Below are 19,062 nucleotides of genomic sequence, written 5' to 3'. Positions count from 1 at the left end.
GTCAACATGGTGCATGTATGAATAACACATCCCTTATTATTCTCATTCAAACACAAAAAGATGAATCCAAATAAAGAGAAGGATAAAATAAGCGTTGATTTGTGTCTTTATTGACAGTAAATGGAAATATCAATTGTACACAACTGGAAAAACAAGTGTCAGCCTCAATCAACTCATGCACTGTAATATATTGTATTTTTGAATAAATGACATTTATTTTCAGGTTTATAGTAAAACACCATTTAAGAAGCAAGTATAGGAATAATGTATAGTGTAACATTTAACATCTTAAGAGAAAATGATCCATCTATGAAAGACACAGTTTACCGATCCACAAAAGAAACATCTAAAAATCTGTAAAGGTATTATAATTATATGACCCTGAAAGAAGACCCGAGATTACCCTGATAGATTACCCTAGATTTTATGTTTTTTTTTTAAATATGTGAATGTGAATATGTTAACATTATTATAGTTACTGAAAAAGATTTAAAGCTGCTATGATCAACATTTGTATATTAACAATGGGCCAAATGACTGCGTAAGTGAAAGGAGTTGCTCATCGTGATGAACCCAAAGAGAAAACGATCACCCGACTCCTCAGCTCTACGCATGTGTCAGCTCACAGGATTGATTTTACAACCAACCAGCAGTATTATACTGCTTTAAATTGGACATTTACTTTTAGAGGAACGATAATTTAGAATTAGAAGTGTAATGTAAATATTTTTAATTTGTTATAAAGAATATTGATATGCTTTTACTTTGACTGTGTTGATAAACTAACACCCATCTCTCTGCATTTTAATCAGCTGCAGTCTGAAGTTCAGCCATATTGGACCATGGGGTGGTCAGTCCAGGGAGGCAGGTTGTAGAGTTTCTCCTCAGTGGCTCTTTCAATGGGCCAGCCCCAGGCCTTAAAGAATCCAGACAGGTTCATCCCCACAGTCTGGGAGAAAGTCTCAGCATACAGGTTCATCTTCCCATCGTTGTCCTTGGGAAAGTTGCTCATCTTGTGGTAGGCAGCAAATACCTTCTTAAAGGCATCCCAGCCAAACTTATCTTGGAGCTACATGGAGGGAAACAGAGTTTAGGGTTTACAAATGAATTGCAATAAACTAGAAAAGTCCTAAGAGGCCATTTCAGCCACATGACAATGTCGATCATTTTAGTCCAGAGTGAAATATGAATTATATATATTAATATTGTATTAATAACATATATTTGTTGGATGGATATCGATGGAATTTGGTAAAGACAAACATGGTCCCCAGAGAATCACTTATAACTTTTATAAATTATAACTTTAATTTATATTCTATCTACAGCCTTAAAAGGGCATTAGTGGGGCTAAAGACCATCAGCCTTACTTGCATTTTGTGACATTATTGTATTGCAATTGTGGATAATGAATGACTTTGTCCCAACAATATCTTCTCTACAGAATGTTTTAAAGTCAATTTTGATGTGTGCTATGTGTGGTGTGTGTGTGTGTGTTAATTTACGGGTATGTAAACATTGCTGTTGCTCATCACCTGTGGGTAATCATTGTGGTTACCAGTGGCGTAGCTAGGCCTATTTTATGTGGATTTCAGCCCACCTAAAATGTTTTAAAGCCCACCCAAATGAAAATGTAAAAAAAAATAAAAGGGCATTCACGTCTCATGCTCCTTCTTGTGTGGAAAGGGGTTAACGCTATACAGATATTTTAAAATATTGTTTCCAAATCTCCCCAAAACTCCCTTTCATACTTTAGAATGTAACTACTGGGCACTAGGACCCTGGGGGAGGGGGGAGATGGCTCAGAGTAAATCAAGGGTGCTAGGACCCTGGGGAAAAGGGTGCCGCCATAGACTGTGCGGGTGTAGCACAGCTTTGATATCATGATAGATATCTGTAACTTCTGACGAGTCATGCTGGAGATGAGAGGTTGACATTTTAGAAGATGTATTGTTTGAAATTGTAAGAAGTTATTAATACGTGTTAGCTTCTTAAAGAGCCTACAAAATGATATTTCATCAGTGTTATTGGGCTTGGTATATGATAGAGGTTGCATTTCTATTGTGAAATGTGCCATATATTTTTTTTTATTATTGATGTATTCGTAATAAATCACGATCATAACAGCAAAAAAATGACGTCCGAATACTGAATACTGTGTCTCGAGCTGCTCTGAAAGGGAAAAGTATAGTAACATTAGGTCTTCTATGTTTGTTGGTGTATTGTCAGTAGTCAATAGTAACTGGCTAGCTACAGAACAGCTAACGTTTGTTCACTATGGAAAACAATTGTAAGCAGGAAAGGGTGAATAGCTATTCTAACTATCATAATCTGCCAATGTTCATTGATCAGAAGTAGATTCCTAAGGAAAGGTGGCAGCTCTGCCACAGGGAAGCAGCAGCAAAGAACAGCTGATTTTTTGAGCCAGCAGTGCTGATGGAGGTTAGTTCAGGTCTCGGAGTAAATGAGCAATTTTTGGATTAAATTCCTGAAATAGGCCACAGTACCTAGCTAAATAAATCATTAATGAAAATACATAGCCCGAAGTTCCAGAGAATAATGCATTTGTTTAACACACATGATCTGAGTTCCTTTAATGGTAATTGTACTACCATGCAGGAGCACACAGCTCCACCTCACCTCTGGGCTAAGTCCACCCAAACTTGAAAACCTAGCTACGCCCCTGGTGGTTACGTAACCTACATTGGGGAGTCACTAGGGAACAGGTGGTGGAATTAGGAACTTGGAAGCCATCGCAGTTTTTCAAATTGCGATTGTAACTTACAAGTTACTTGCATTTACAAGTGCGATTGTAAGTGTTTTTATTGGATCTATATGTAAAATAAATTGTCGTATATGAAGGACTTCATCTTTTGCACCACCACACTTGGAAATGACTTCCAAATGTGGCATTTTTTGCTGTCCGATTGCCACTACAGAATGTAAAATACTCTCTTTCACCTGCAGGTATGTCTCCAAGGCCACCCACACGTTCCAGCTGCTGAGTTTCTTGCCCCCCTCAACGTACTCCTCAACAGTTTTCTTCCGATTTGCTAAGGTCATAGATGGATGAGCCTGCATTGAACAAATTAAAGTCATTATATTATAATGTTTACCAAGGGGAAATAACAGCACTGAGAAACATGTGATCACAAGATAAATACTCTGTTACTGATATGAAATGTGTCACAATACGTAAATACACTTAGAGACTTTGCTTTTTTGGGCCTTGGTCATTTGTTCAAAATAAAACGGATGTACTCCACCTTTTCCCTGTTGAGCCCCAGCACCTCTTCATGCACATACACTGACCACAGGTTACATGTGGCCTCTGTGGTGTGTGGTCGGAACTCCCAGCAGCTTCTCTGTTGGTTGTGTCCCATTTCATGGACTTCTCCCCACAAGCCTTTGGTCCTGGCATCATATGGTCTGAAAAGCTCAGCAGCTGAAGGTGTCTGTATCATGATAGGATAGCCTGAATGCATCCAACCTGGATGAAGAGAAATTAGTAAAACAAATGTTACAGTAATATATTTTTACAGTTCCATAGCTACTGTAATTTAGATGAATGGGATTTGTTAGTCACTGTGATGAAATCACCATTGGAGTACAAACACATAACACCCTTTATGTTAGCTAAAACATTTGAGCTGCCAATAAGTTATACACATTTTATGTCTTTTGTCCCTGAACGTTCTAACAATTTATTTTCGATATATGGTATGAACTATGCTACATTTGTATTAAAATAGTTGTACCTACAGTACGTTATCAATGCTTGTAATATATATATCTATATATACTGTACTATATATATATATCTATATATACTGTACTATATATATATATATATATATATATATATATATATAGATATATATATATATATATATATATATATGTGGGGATTGTCCAAATCACAAAACACCATACAACACAACCACTAGCTAATACTGACTATCAAATGTACCATGCTTAATGATGCTTGTATGTCTATAGTAAGTCATGACCCTTAAGCTTGTTGCACTCTTATACACATCTTACATGAAGTATAAGATCTGGGACTAAGACTTTAAATCAACCTATCAAACCTATTTTCTGTATTCATTTTTAAACCGTTTTAAATATTTAAATAATGCAAACACCATTTTTATTCTTTAATTTACAGCAAATGCAGCTGAGACATCATTTCATTGAATATGTGAGAGTGTGACAGCAAAACACACATACCAGCAGAAATCTGCACATCTGCTACAAAGCGTTCTTTCCGGGCAAATTTTTGTGGAATGGCAGCCAGATCTGCAATGCCCTTCATGATGTCATTCCAAAGCGCTGCCACCTCATCAGGGCGCTCCAGCTCTCGAACAACATCTGATGGTACAGTGAGGATGATGTTGTCAAACTCCAACTCTGCCCAGGGTGAGGGAGCTGTGCGCAGCAACGACCAAGCAGCTAATGTTGTCTCATCTGAAATGAACACAGGATGGGTGTTCGGGTGAAATCAAAACAGAGCTTGGAATTATTGTAATTATTCTTCAAAAAGCCGCATTGTATGCAGAGTATAGGTACAGCATGAAGTCCTCATGCCAACAATTAAGTTTCAAAGACTCTTTTTACTAAATCGGCTTCATGAATACAAAGTGCTCATGAATAGATAAGAGTTAGCATGTAATAGTTTTTTTAATTAATAGTTAGTTAATGCAAATATAGACTTTTCCGCATTGCCACCCATGCTGTCCATGTTTACCCCCAATGTATGACAGCGTGGTCTGTATGTGATAACTTTACATATTGACAAACATGTGGACATATCTGCCTCTGCAGACACCAAATGTAGACAGCCAAGGAAAAAACAGGTGTGCAATGTCTGTTTTGTTGGCCCTCCCTTTGGAGGGGCACATTTATTTGTTATTTCTTTAGACCTTAATTATTTCAGTTCATGCTATACTTAGAGTAGCTGCAAAGCATCTGTATCTATATATATATATATATATATATATATATATATATATCACAACAATATCTGTAATGTCTGTATTTAGATATATACTATAAATAGCTTTATACAAGTTTTATACAAGTTTTATACAAGTTGTTAGAAATTCTGCTTCATTTTCTGCATTAAATATTTTTCTATAGCTATTTACACTCATATCAATATAATTCAGTACCAAAATCAATAAGAGAGTCCCCATTATATTATTCATTTAAGTGTAATGTTAAGAGATTGCTTATTAAGAACCAACGATGTCAACACACACTCACCAGACTTGTAATAAGGAGCACGCACAGCCGTCTGTACTATGACCTCTGCCCCCTCCACCTTTGTGTTGGGTGGAGCCACCAGGTAGATGAGTCCCCCCCACAGGTTCAACACCTGCATCTTCTCTGTGGTAATTAAGAATTGCTTATGAACACACGGTGCTCTCTTCAACTTTTTTTTCAGGTAATCTGTTTGACAACCTATCTGGATCTGAGGGAGACATGGAATATGTGTTACTGCTTTGAAAACCTGTATGAAAAGTCTACTGTACTGTTTAATATTTAAGTTGATGCATCATGAGCCATAGTAGCATGAATAAATGGAGGCTATAAAAGAAAGACAGTATGTGAGATAAGGACTGAGAGAGAGGAGACATTTCAGTCCCACAATTAGAGGTGACCTTGAACAGAAATACATGTCTTCATTTCAAAAGATGTCCCTGTAAAATAAACATAAACCTTTGATATCTTGCAAACATTTTAATCTTGTATTCTCAACAAACTACAGCAGCAACTTCCCTTATTAAAGCTGGAAAGAAATCCTGTTAACTTTAAAACAATGAATGTAATAATAATAGATGTGCAATGTGGCAAGGGTTGATGATCGCAATATTGATATCATGATATGTCTGATATGGATATATATCATTAGTCAATGTTTGCTCAATATAAATAAAAGGAGGATGTCACTGCTGTTTGAGGTCAATTTGTGATTTTGAGCTATATTGATAAAAATGGACTTGGGAAGTCTAAATTAGCAGAACATTGACAAAAACATAATGAACTAAGTAATTGTTTGATTTTGTGTCATGTACCTTCCAGTTCTGGTTGACGATGTTTGCTGGTATGATCATCTCTGTCTTCATACCAGGAAAGAGGTACAGACCTGTACTGATCCACTCATGCCCACCTGACACACATACAGAGCAGCAAATGTTAGACGCAGAGGTACATGTGAGGCACAAGAGAGATTCTACCTTCTTTTTGTAAATACAATGTAATACCACAAACACTACTGCAACATATTTAATTGACAATTCACAGGTCAACATGTTTATCTCGTATCATTTTACTCATTTGTTCACAACAAAGTGCTCTGACCTGCCGTGTTAACATTAATCCTGATCTTCTGGTTTTTGACAAAAGGATTTTCCTTGATGAGGTACGGCAGGAGAGCATCAGGATGTGGTGACACATCATATACTTCTGTACCCAAACGGAGGAGTAGTTGGTCTTTGGGATTCTTCACAGGGTTCTTGTCACTCACCTTGAAATAAACTCAATGTGAATAATTATAAAACAGATCCCCGTCACACAACCTGATTGGTCGATCGCGAGTAATCCAGTGGTGACACAGTGATAAACAATATAAATGGCTGGGAAATATACAGTGGCCTAGATACAGAAACAACGACCAGATTATAATTCTGGGTATATTCCTGACAGAACCTGATGTGTGTTGCAATTTTTCCTGACTCTTTGAGGAAAACAGCATCCCTAAGAGAAGCATGGTGATTACTCTGGAGTAATCATCATTTCGTATGGTTTTGAAAGGACTCAGATATGAATATAGGAAAACAATATTTTTACAAATATAATTATTACACGCTTGACTTATAACTAAAAAGGGACTAAATTCATGAAACTTCATTGATTCAATCATTACATTACATTACAGGTCATAGCAGACGCTCTTATCCAGAGCAACTTACAGTGAACTAACTACAGGGACAGTCTCCCTGGAGCAACTCAGGGTTAAGTACCTCACTCAGGGGTACAATGGTGGCAGCCCTGGTATTGAACTCACATTGACCACTAGACCATCACCACCCACAATCATATATAATAAAGTCATTCACTACCCACCTGTGGGAAGCCGGACTTCAGCATGTCAGTGAGAATGGACAGCACCTGTGTGTAGAAGTAGCTGTCATAAGCCTTCATGTTCAAGAAGTTGGTAGAATCCACACCCAGTTTTTGAAGGTGTTTCTCCTCATGCTCGGTAAGTTCTTCGCCCTGGATAACATGACCAGCAAAACGACAGAGAAGATTGCGGAAGTGGTCGTTGTATTTCTTGGCCTGGGTTGGAACAGGAGCCTTGTAGGAACCTTCACCAATTGTTGCCGGCAACAAGCTCAAGCCCATTGTGTTCAGGATCTTGTTTCCTGAAACACAGTTCAACAAATATCACTTATTTTACAGGTCCATCTTTGAACTATGGTTCATCCTTTATGGCTATTGATGGAATTGACTCCAAAATAGCCTTAGTCATGTCATATTCAACTGTAACTCTATTTATTTATTTTAGATTTAAGTTTATGCAGATCTGTTAAATGTAAAGTATAAAGCAGTGGCCTGTTAATAAGGAACCACACAAATGTGAATTGAGGTGTCCAAGAGTAGATGTCTTTATGGCAACCACAATAGAACAGGACATTACACACCCACTCAATTAGTATCTCGCCCCACTGCCATCCAGGCGCAGGTACAGAACTCTAAAATGTAAAAGGGCTCGCTTTGGTAAAAGCCTGAACCCCGCTGCCATTGGTGCCTTAAATAACAGGCCGCACTGAGTGTGTGTACCTGTATATCTGTCATGTGTGGTGCTATCTGTTTGTCTTCTGTGTTATTCGTTGTATATATATTGTATGTATACTGTGTGCTGGGAAAATTAATTTCCTCCTGGGGACAATACATCTAATCTAATCTAAAAGTGGTTCCAAAATCCAAAATCGACCCGAGGGTAAATATACCCAAAGCTGGCAATCATGAACTAGAAGTGCAACAATAAAACATTGTTAAAGTTAATGTGTGACGATTATTTCTTGTGTTTCTGCTGCAGATCCACCATCCTCCATTTTAAACCCTGATACTGTCCTTCCTCCTGTAATATGTACTGCAAATGTGTTACTCATTTAGCGCTGTGGAAATCAATATGTGGGGCTGTATTTACATGCTTATGCCTGATGAGTGCCAAAGTCCAGTATAACATCACCAGGATATTCTCAGCAAACATAAATCAACCTATATCATCATGCCATTGCACTTGCCATTGGGTTGAATAGGAACCATAGAACACCACTCTTGTGTTGCATTACAAACCTGAGAAATCTTTCATTGGGTTAAGCCCCAAGTTGGTATATGCCCAGTTCCACACATGCCCAGCAATCAGCAGACCTCCTCCCTCTGCTACAAAGTCTTGGATTTCCTTCACATCATGGTCTTTGTACACTGTACAAACAAATACACTCAGGTCTTTCCTGAACTCCATCTCTTCAAATATTAACCCTGACTCGCTCAGTAGTTTGTTGTATGGTTCGACACCAATGACCCCCTTCCGGCGTTGGTCCAACCAATTAATGGCATTGTTCCAAAACGAAGCCAGTTTCTGTTATGAAAGGGGTTGTTTCAAAAGAGACGTTTGTTAATCATGTAAAATGGTTGGCAGAACAATATGTAACATTACTAAACATACCAAACTACTAGTGGCCTTTAGTTAATATCTTACAAAAGAAATGACATGACATACTGTATTTCAGACCTGATACACGAAACACAAACCACATGAAAAATCATTCATTTTATATTCAATTTAACTTACAAAGACATATTTCTGTTCATTTAAATGCATTCTAATGCCATTCATTAATTCTCACTGCACCTTTGTTTTCAGAGGATATTCATGTGTGATCACAATAACTCGACCCTGCCCATAGTAGGTTCCTGCCAGGAATGCCCGTCCATCCTCAGTGGTACCAATGGGGAAGGCTAACGGGCCGTGGACCAGTGCCTCAGAAGCTACTATACCATCGGTGAGGTCAAACTCTGAAACCCCCTGGAGTAAGAAATCCAGGTCATCCTTAAAATCCTCATCAACACTGTAACAGGGGGAAAAGGAGGGAGAGAGACACAAAGAGGGAGATGGGTGGAGCAGGACAAAACACTTAAAACTTAAGGATCTTAATTCCCTGTATCAGTATTCTTACATTAATCTTTCAGTAGGCTGGTTTTATTTCTCAATAAAATAGCTTCATCACAGAAATACATTTCAGTGAGATTATTTAATTTATTTGTAGTGTCTTTGAATGCTTGAAGAGTTTCCTTGAAGAAAATCCTAACAGTAAATGTACTTAAATTAGGTGATATAAATAAATACAATGTGTTTTATTATGCTACAACAGTCAATTACAGGTTGACATATTGCATTAAATGCATTAAATGACAATTAAATGTGATAAAGGTGTACATTGGTGTTACATTGCAATTAAGGATAGTCTAAACAGGCAATTTTTTTGTTAAGTTGAAAAGTCACAAATATGGAAAGGAAGAGGAGTAAAGTCTTACCGTAAAGCCATCCATGAGGATGGGATCTGAGGGTAGACAGGCAGGATCTCTACCTTCCCATAATGCGCAGTAAAGTAGATTCCTGCCACACCACACACTTTATTCCCTGGAAATTGTAGAATTGTGTTCTCCTTCGGGTACGTTGAAGCCCAATTCCACGCCTGCCCTGCTATCAGAATTCCACCTCCAGCTTTCAGAAATGCCACAAGATCTTTCACTTCTCCACCCACGCTGTAGGCATCTGTCACATACACACCAACATCCCGACTGTCACCAAAGGCCCCCACAACTTTGGCTTGGAAGCTGGATTTGCTGAGGTTATCAGCGACTGCCTTGACCTTATTGTGGACCCCCACAGACAGGTTGTCAGATCCATCTCCTCTCAGCCAGGTCAGAGCGTTCTCTACCAGAGCAGGAAAAGTGGTCAGGTATCCCTCATGACCCAGGACCACAATCCTTCCACGGCCGTACAGAGAGGCTGCCATCAGGACCTGGCCTCGGCTGTTCATCGCTAAAGGAAAGGCATGGTCTCCAGTCAGCACAAGGTCACTGGGAACACAGGGGCCGTGGAGGTCCAGCTCTTTCAAGCCTCTCATCAGGGACATGTAGGCATCTTCTTTTTTTGACTTTGTGGCTTGGGTGGGCATGATGTCGAGGAGCGATGCTCTGAAGGTTGGATCAGGTTAAACAGATGGGCTGTTTTGTCGGAAGAGAAAGAGTATTGACAGAGCTTTAAATAAAACATTTCACATAACAGTAAAGTTATAACATTAAAATGTCAATCAACTGATTCAGAAATGAAAGGAAAATCCACAGATCTTCATCCATCATGGTCCAAGAGTTAGCAGGTCTTAATTCTATCCAAACGCTACAGAAAATCATCCAAACTCTACAGAAAAGCAAAAACTGAGCTTTACCTGATAACCTTTTCTGGTTATATAATGTGATCAAGGCACAACAGTTTTACAAACAGAACACTATGTAATAGTATCACAGAAAGTTTGAATTAAGTCTTTATACAAATTACCAGTGAAGTCTATAATACAAATGAAGATTCTTGGGAAATTCTTCTGCGCAGAGAAGGTTCAACAATCATACAGAGTGCAAGCAGTCTGGGTGAGGAAGAACAACTGTATATCTGTGTTTTAAAGACAGTGGGTTGAGAGGGGAGGGACGGAAGAGTCATACAGAAACTGCTTACGGAGTAGTTGGGTGCGCATACATTATAATAATAAAATTGAACTAATCCATCTGACACCTACTCCCAAAAGGAGTTGTAATGCAGTTAATCATTTCCTGTCAGCACAGTGGAAAGTACCTGACTGGAAAACTACTGAGACAAACTCATCTACAATATTTACATATAAGAGCAATAAGAGCATGATCGTGATTTTCTATATCCTGTTTTATTTTGTAAGTGTTCACTCCCCCTTGTGTCATGTATAGTTGTACTTCCGGTCTATGTGTTTTCGCTCGCTTTGTGATTGTTGATTAGTTTCCACCTGTTTATTTGCCTTTCTCTCCCAGCTGTGTCTCGTTCCATCGTTTAGTGGTTGTGTGTATATATCCCTGTCTGTCCCAGTGTTCGTAGTCCGGTTGTCATTCATGTTACATGGTGTTTTCGGTTTTATTTGTTACTTTGCAATTTTGTAAACTTTCCTGGAATAAAGTCTGCTTTTTGTGTTTGGGTCCTCACCTTTTCCCCACCGTGACACATATCATGAAATGTACTATTAAAATAGGAAAAATGTAATCTAGTAATTATTGGAGCAACTTTTCTGTCCTTGTATTTGCTCCTTCCTGTCCTTTCTGGCATGCGTCTTGGTTGACGCACTCAAACATTACAGAGTTCACCGCATTCTTTGTTTTTGTCACTTTTAATTTTCTTTCTCATTCAGACTCCATCATATTATGTTTTTCTTCCTTTTACAGAGTCATTTTTACCGGGTGAAGCAGGTATGGGGTGAACTTGCAATAAAACAACAACAACCAGTTGAATAAAACCAAATCACCAGCTGATACGATCAATCAGCTGATTGTCAAAATAGTGGTGTGGCGTCTGCACCACACGTGCCGACAATAATAAACAATTAACACCATATTCTGCCTATTCCCATTTCCAATATTTGTTTTTTGGATGTTTTTACACATAATTAATCAAAATCAAATAAATGTTAACTTATCATTTTGGCTTCAACAGTAACAGAAGATTAAACAGCACAGGAGGGACTATTTAAAGAAAAGGTTAAGGAGAATAAGAGAACGGACTTGAGTGATCAGATACATAGGCCACTTCAAATAGGACATGGCCACACACAGAAACCAGAGTACTGAACAGTTAAACCGCAAATATTTGGTTAGTTGCAAATCACAGTAATATTAATATAAATATTCAAAATAAAAATAGGAATATTTGTTTCTGATTTCTTTTAGGACATTTGACATGACTATTTCTGTTACAAAATCTACACTTGTGGATCTGAAAGGAGTCTTCCCCCCTAGACTACTATTTTTCTGCTTCTCAAACCTGAATCTAGGAATAAATTCATCTTCGCTGTCGCTTCCCTCAAACTCACTGTCAGAGGGTGATCCTGACCGTTTGATCAGGCATCTTTTGCCCACATGAATGTACTTGTATCCATTGCCTGTGACTTTCCATTTTCCATAAAAACATTGACCAAGACCTTCATTTTAAATCACATTAAAAATACTTTCATTGAGCACAATACTACTATTAAAAGTAGCCTCACTGTGCAACGGTGTTCTTAAGCAATGAAGAAAAAACCTATTGTTAAAAAATTTAAAAACAATGGTTAAAGACCAAGGTAAGTGTAAAAACACTGGCTATGAACAGCAGCAGTCATAACAGAAGAACTTTTCTCAGGCCATTAGAGGGAGAGTGGAGTTTTATCCACAAAGGCACTTTTTAAGCCCCTTATTCCCTTGTTCTCTTTTCTTAACAATTGCTACATTTGCCAACATTTGGCATTCTCCCATCAGCACAGAAGTGCAAAGTTAACACTTTATATACTACAGCTTTATTCTATATATATATATATATATATATATATATAGACACACACACAGGTGTTTTGAGAATTTATTTTCATATACTATCAAATATGCTTCTTTAGAGGTTTACAGACAAAAAAGTGGAATACATCTTACCTTACACTCAGACGACCTCACTTTATCTACCTGAAAGCAGGTCTATCTCCCACTTGATACATAAAACCCCCTACTGCACATCATCAGGTTTTTAAAAGACAAGTCATAACACATTGTCACGTGTAAGAATTATAGAATATGTGGGGGCTGTGATAAACAGGCTATCACATGTCTAAGGAATCCTTAGACATCTAATCCAATCTAATGATAGTATCCAATCAAAAGACGTGGACGTGCTGACGTTATCGTACGCCTGCTAGCTGGCCCCAGTATCCCCAACTCGAAATCTGATTTGTCTCCGTTCACTTTAAGCGACAGGCGCCCGCACTGTTGATTTTGAAGACATTTGTGGAAAAAATATATAAATATTAAATGTATATTCTGATGATGTTTAGGCCAACAGAGAAGGCCTTGCTGGCCCTGACGGCCCACCACTGCTAAGACAATGATTTGCAGTAGAGGGCTAGGGACATGTTGCTGCATGCAATCAGCATCTGTGATGTAGCATGAATTGTCAACGAATTGTAGAGAATACATTTAGTTTTGCCACAATTTAAATCAAGCTTATTTTTGATGAGACCATAAATGTAACAAAAACAGACTGTAGAATAATCAGTGGCATATAAAATAGTGTCATCTGCATAAAAATGTACATTACAATTTGGAGTGCCAGAGATGTTTATATACATGGTGAATATGTACTCTGTACTGAACATGACATCCTGTTTAGTGGTAAACTCCCCTCTCATCTCTCTGCTCAAGCAGCTGAGCTCATTGCACTCACAGAGGCATGCACATTGGCTGAAGGAAAAACTCTTAACATTTACCTGGACTCCCTTCCATCCCCCCAAAGCAAATCATGATTATGAGTCAACAGTTGTCGCACTTATCATAGCTTGCTTCACAGGACCTTGTGGGTTATGGTGAAATAAAGTAGAAGTAATCAGTCAGATTAGCATTTTCTAACAAGTCAAGACAGTTATTGCGTTGATGTGTTGATGCCTGCAATTCAGTCGGATGATTAGTAGTCTTGACTGTCATAAAACATGGTCAGGTGAAAGAATTTTAGAATATGTGGGGGTAATGCTGTGCAGTACAGGGCTAGGAACATGCTGCTGCATGCAATCAGCATATGTGATGTGGCATGCATTGTCAACGAATTGTAGAGAATACATTTAGTTTTGCCAGTTTAAATCAAGCTTATTTTTGATGATGAGACCATAAATGTAACAAAAACAGACTGTATTTTTGCAAAGGCCAGTTTAAGAGAAGAATCAGTAGCATATAAAATAGTGTCATCTGCATAAAAATGTACATTACAATTTGGAGTGCCAGAGATGTTTATATACATGGTGAATAAGAGAGAACCATTAATGAACCCTTGTGGTACCCCTATACCAACCTTAAGCGGACTTGACTTGGAACTGTTAGAAACTACTGTCTGAGACCTACATTAGAGATGGTAATAAAACCATTTTGTGGAGTGGTCATCTATTCTAATTGAAAAATAGTTTTTCCAACAAAATGCAACGATCAACTGAATCAAATGCTTTAGATAAGTCTATGAAAAGTGCAGCACAGTGTTGATTGTCTAAGGCTTCAATAATATTGGTAAATCCATACAATGCAGCTGCAGTAAAATTGAGCTGCGTTGGCTATGAAGAAGCTCGCCTAATCGAGATCATCAGACACGGCAGTCATGCTGAGACGCGAGCCGTCGTGGAAGAAAAGGAGAAAACAGACCAGAGAGAAAAACAGATGCAGATAACAGAGTTCACCATGATACAGGTCGCAAAAGACATGGCCTTGAGTCAGCAACAGCAGCAACATGGAGGAGTGCCTGGCTACAACAGGGGAGGCAGATACACAGGAAAAGGGAAGGAAAAAAAACATACACACACCCTCATGCAATGAAGATAAGCTTGCGCAGCTAACTACACACTCTGATACACACAATCACACATGAACAACATCAGACAATCCTTAGTGCAATTGCATTTTTAAAAGAAGCTAACGAACCAACACCTCAGGATGGCACATATACAAAGTATTCAGCTCAACCATTTAAGATTTTACCCGAAACCAATCTAGTGGTTGGTGGACAGGTTCTTACATTTTTGGTTGGTTCAGGAGCTACACATTCTGTCATTATGAAATCATCTTTATCTCAACCTAAGATGAGCGGCAAATATGTGTATTCCCTGGGCGCATCTGGTCTCACTTAACAAGAAAGATTCACTGTGCCTATACGATGTTCACATGACATAGATGGGGGTAACTTAATGGAAAGCATACTATGTATGGAGAGAAGAAGCAGAGTTGAGAGAAAGAAAGAAAGAGATTCAGTGCGGAAAGCAAAATAAAGGAATGAAGATAAGAAATAACATGCTGATATAACCATTAATTCTCTGTATCCTTCTTTGTCTGAGAAACAATCAAGGAACCCATTCACACTGGATCCCGACCTGGACTCCCTTCCATCCCCCCAACGCTACAGCAACAGCGGCATCAGCAGCCTTACCAGGTCATCCCAACTCCGCATCATGCAGCCCTGAAAACACAATGTCTCCTGAAACCAGCCATTATATGACTAGAAGCCGAGGCCTTAATGGATGATATAGACAATGCTGGGCACTACCCAATGATGGAAGTTCCAGGAATCAACGGTCCAATGTTGGTGTTCAGACCGTGGTCCGACAGAGATATGGAAGAAGCTATGCAGCACATCATCTCCCCCTCTGAGAACTGCCAGAACTTTGAGGCAACTTTCCGCCAGTTTGTAGAAGAATACAGACTTACCACGCTCAAGGTGAGAAGATTGATGTCAAAGTTAGTCAAAGAAAGCTTCCACAAAGTAACCAGAGTTTTCACTGTGGACAGAATGACTCAACAACTGACACCCTTAAGTTATGATGCAGTAAATCATGATTATGAGTCAACAGTTGCTGCACTTATCACAGCTTGCTTCACAGGACCTTGTGGGTTATGGTGAACTCACACTCATTGTTCCTCATGCAGTGTCTCACATTCTCCACACACAGAAAATATCACATTTGTCAGCGCTGGCTGAGATATCACACAACACTACTTGACATGCCTAATATCACTGTTAAACGATGTACTGTGCTTAATCCAGCTACTCTTTTTCCCACTCCTGCAGATGGTGATGAACATGACTGTGTGGCTACTGTTAACCAAGTGTGCACCCCCAGAGTTGGTCTAATTGATATTCCTCTTTCCAACCCGAAGATGGAGCTGTTTGTGGATGGGTCAGCATCTCGTTCACCTGACATGGGCAGTGGTCAAGTGGGTTTTGCAATATGTACTGAACATGACATCCTGTTTAGTGGTAAACTCTCCTCTCATCTCTCTGCTCAAGCAGCTGAGCTCATTGCACTCACAGAGGCATGCACATTGGCTGAAGGTCCAGATTTGCATAAACTAACACCAAAGCACTAACTTCCATATTTGTTCATTTCTTGCCAGAAGGTGATTAATTTTTGAATTGCCACTACAATGTTCAAAACAGATTTAGGGTCGAACGGAGAAGGGGAATTCCTTTTTCAAGGATTTAACAATTTTCCAAAATGCTGAGGCATTTCCAGAGGTATTTGCAATAAAGTAGAAGTAAAAGTCAGATTAGCATTTTCTAACGAGTCAAGACAGTTATTGCGTTGATGTGTTGATGCCTGCAATTCAGTCGGATGATTAGTAGTCTTGACTGTCATAAAACATGGTCACGTGTAAGAATTATAGAATATGTGGGGGCTGTGATAAACAGGCTATCACATGTCTAAGGAATCCTTAGACATCTAATCCAATCTAATGATAGTATCCAATCAAAAGACGTGGACGTGCTGACGTTATCGTACGCCTGCTAGCTGGCCCCAGTATCCCCAACTCGAAATCTGATTTGTCTCCGTTCACTTTAAGCGACAGGCGCCCGCACTGTTGATTTTGAAGACATTTGTGGAAAAAATATATAAATATTAAATGTATATTCTGATGATGTTTAGGCCAGCAGAGAAGGCCTTGCTGGCCCTGACGGCCCACCACTGCTAAGACAATGATTTGCAGTAGAGGGCTAGGGACATGTTGCTGCATGCAATCAGCATCTGTGATGTAGCATGAATTGTCAACGAATTGTAGAGAATACATTTAGTTTTGCCACAATTTAAATCAAGCTTATTTTTGATGAGACCATAAATGTAACAAAAACAGACTGTAGAATAATCAGTGGCATATAAAATAGTGTCATCTGCATAAAAATGTACATTACAATTTGGAGTGCCAGAGATGTTTATATACATGGTGAATATGTACTCTGTACTGAACATGACATCCTGTTTAGTGGTAAACTCCCCTCTCATCTCTCTGCTCAAGCAGCTGAGCTCATTGCACTCACAGAGGCATGCACATTGCAAGACAGTTATTGCGTTGATGTGTTGATGCCTGCAATTCAGTCGGATGATTAGTAGTCTTGACTGTCATAAAACATGGTCAGGTGAAAGAATTTTAGAATATGTGGGGGCCGTGATACACAGGTTATCAGTTACCTGAAGACAATGCTGTGCAGTACAGGGCTAGGAACATGCTGCTGCATGCAATCAGCATATGTGATGTGGCATGAATTGCCAACAGCAGTGCAGGGATTCATTCTGCATGATCAATTAAAACAGTACACAGTTTTGGATTAACCTTCAAGACAAAGAGTCTATAAACCTGATAAATATTTATGTCTGAATAATCACGTCTGAGTTTTTTGTTTTACGTGCATATTTTGTGCGTCACAATTGTCTCATAGCAACCACAGGATATCTACTGCCAGAGAAATATGTGGAATCTTCCCTCTTCAATGATGAAGAGCAATTCATTTTCCAGAGGGCATTTACAGATACCTAATTAGTAAATGCCAAATCTGTTTTACTCTTGTATTCATACATTTTACACAGACAAAAGGGATTTGCTTACACTTTTTATTTTTTGTGATCATATTAATATTTTTACCATATTAAATTATTCCTTAATCTGTCTACTGAATACTTGATGATTGTAAGCTTGTTATTTCAACATTTAAAAAAGTATATATTATCATGTGAGATAATATCATCTCTGGTCTTTCATAGTTAAGGATAGATACTTATATAATTTATATAACATTATCTTCAAGATTACAGATAGTCCCTTGATCCAGCCGTTGAAGCCTTGGATTTTGACCTTCGCCACAAATTGTGCCGCCAGTAAATACCTCAACAATTTTAGAGAATACTTTTGTTGAATTTTTAAACCTGGTAGACTAAGAATGATCCAGCTACTGCTGGACACATCTCGGGATTTCTCTCTCACCCTCTAAGCCCCCTTTACAATATAAACAACTTTATTTCTTTGGACCCACACACTTTACATCTTGCATAACTTACTGTAGCGCTCTATTACTCTTTTAATATTGATTCAAATGTGGCACTATAGTAAGAAATTAATCAAGTTTCACACTGTTGTCAACATGGTGCATGTAACAGCTTTATGAATAACACATCCCTTATTATTATTATTCAAACACAAATCAATGAATACAAATAAAGAGAGGGATAAAATATCCATTTATTTGTGTCTTTTAATTGACAGTAAAGGAAAATATCAATTGTGGAAAACTGGAAAACAAGTGTCAGCCTCAAGTATATAGTGTAACATTTAACATCTTAAGAGCAAATGATCCATCTATGAAAGACACAGTTTACCGATCCACAAAAGAAACATCTAAAAATCTGTAAAGGTATTATAATTATATGACCCTGAAAGAAGACCCGAGATTACCCTGATAGATTACCCTAGATTTTGTTTTGTATTTAAATATGTGAAGTCAATGACAACGTTAACATTATTATTGTTGCTGAAAAAGATTTAAAGCTGCTATGATCAACATTTGTATATTAACAATGGGCCAAATGACTGCGTAAGTGAAAGGAGTTGCTCATCGTGATGAACCCAAAGAGAAAACGATCACCCGACTCTACAACTCCTCAGCTCTACGCAGTGTCAGCTCACAGGATTGATTTTACAACCAACCAGCAGTATTATACTGCTTTAAATTGGACATTTACTTTTAGAGCAGTGTTACTCATTGCGGCTCGCCAAGCTTTAATTGGTGGCTCGCGTGGCAGTGGGCTAAATAAAGGGGTGATAGATATGACTGCAGTCAATACAGATATTTCATAAAAACACACAAAACAAGCAGGGCTATTACATATAACCCATTAAAACAGTGTCTGCTCTATTAGCCTACAAATA

The 19,062-nt window shown here is 38.4% G+C and overlaps 1 protein-coding gene across 1 annotated transcript; it reads right to left on the bottom strand.

The window, feature by feature from the left end:
* Nucleotides 1-482: 482 nt before the first annotated feature.
* Nucleotides 483-10,253, bottom strand: LOC115017941 (TRPM8 channel-associated factor homolog). Its single transcript, XM_029446691.1, has 11 exons — nt 9,607-10,253; nt 8,924-9,140; nt 8,365-8,650; nt 7,129-7,427; nt 6,364-6,529; nt 6,078-6,172; nt 5,266-5,473; nt 4,231-4,467; nt 3,267-3,490; nt 2,962-3,075; nt 483-1,069 (listed from the first exon to the last, which is right to left on the bottom strand). The coding sequence occupies exons 1-11, from the start codon at nt 10,251-10,253 to the stop codon at nt 827-829; spliced, it is 2,736 nt and encodes a 911-aa protein (XP_029302551.1). The 3' UTR covers nt 483-826.
* Between the last annotated feature and the right edge of the window lie 8,809 nt (nt 10,254-19,062).

This window comes from Cottoperca gobio, chromosome 13 (assembly GCF_900634415.1).
Source record: "Cottoperca gobio chromosome 13, fCotGob3.1, whole genome shotgun sequence".
Lineage (NCBI taxonomy): Eukaryota > Metazoa > Chordata > Actinopteri > Perciformes > Bovichtidae > Cottoperca > Cottoperca gobio.
This window is presented reverse-complemented; position numbering and strand designations above follow the sequence as displayed.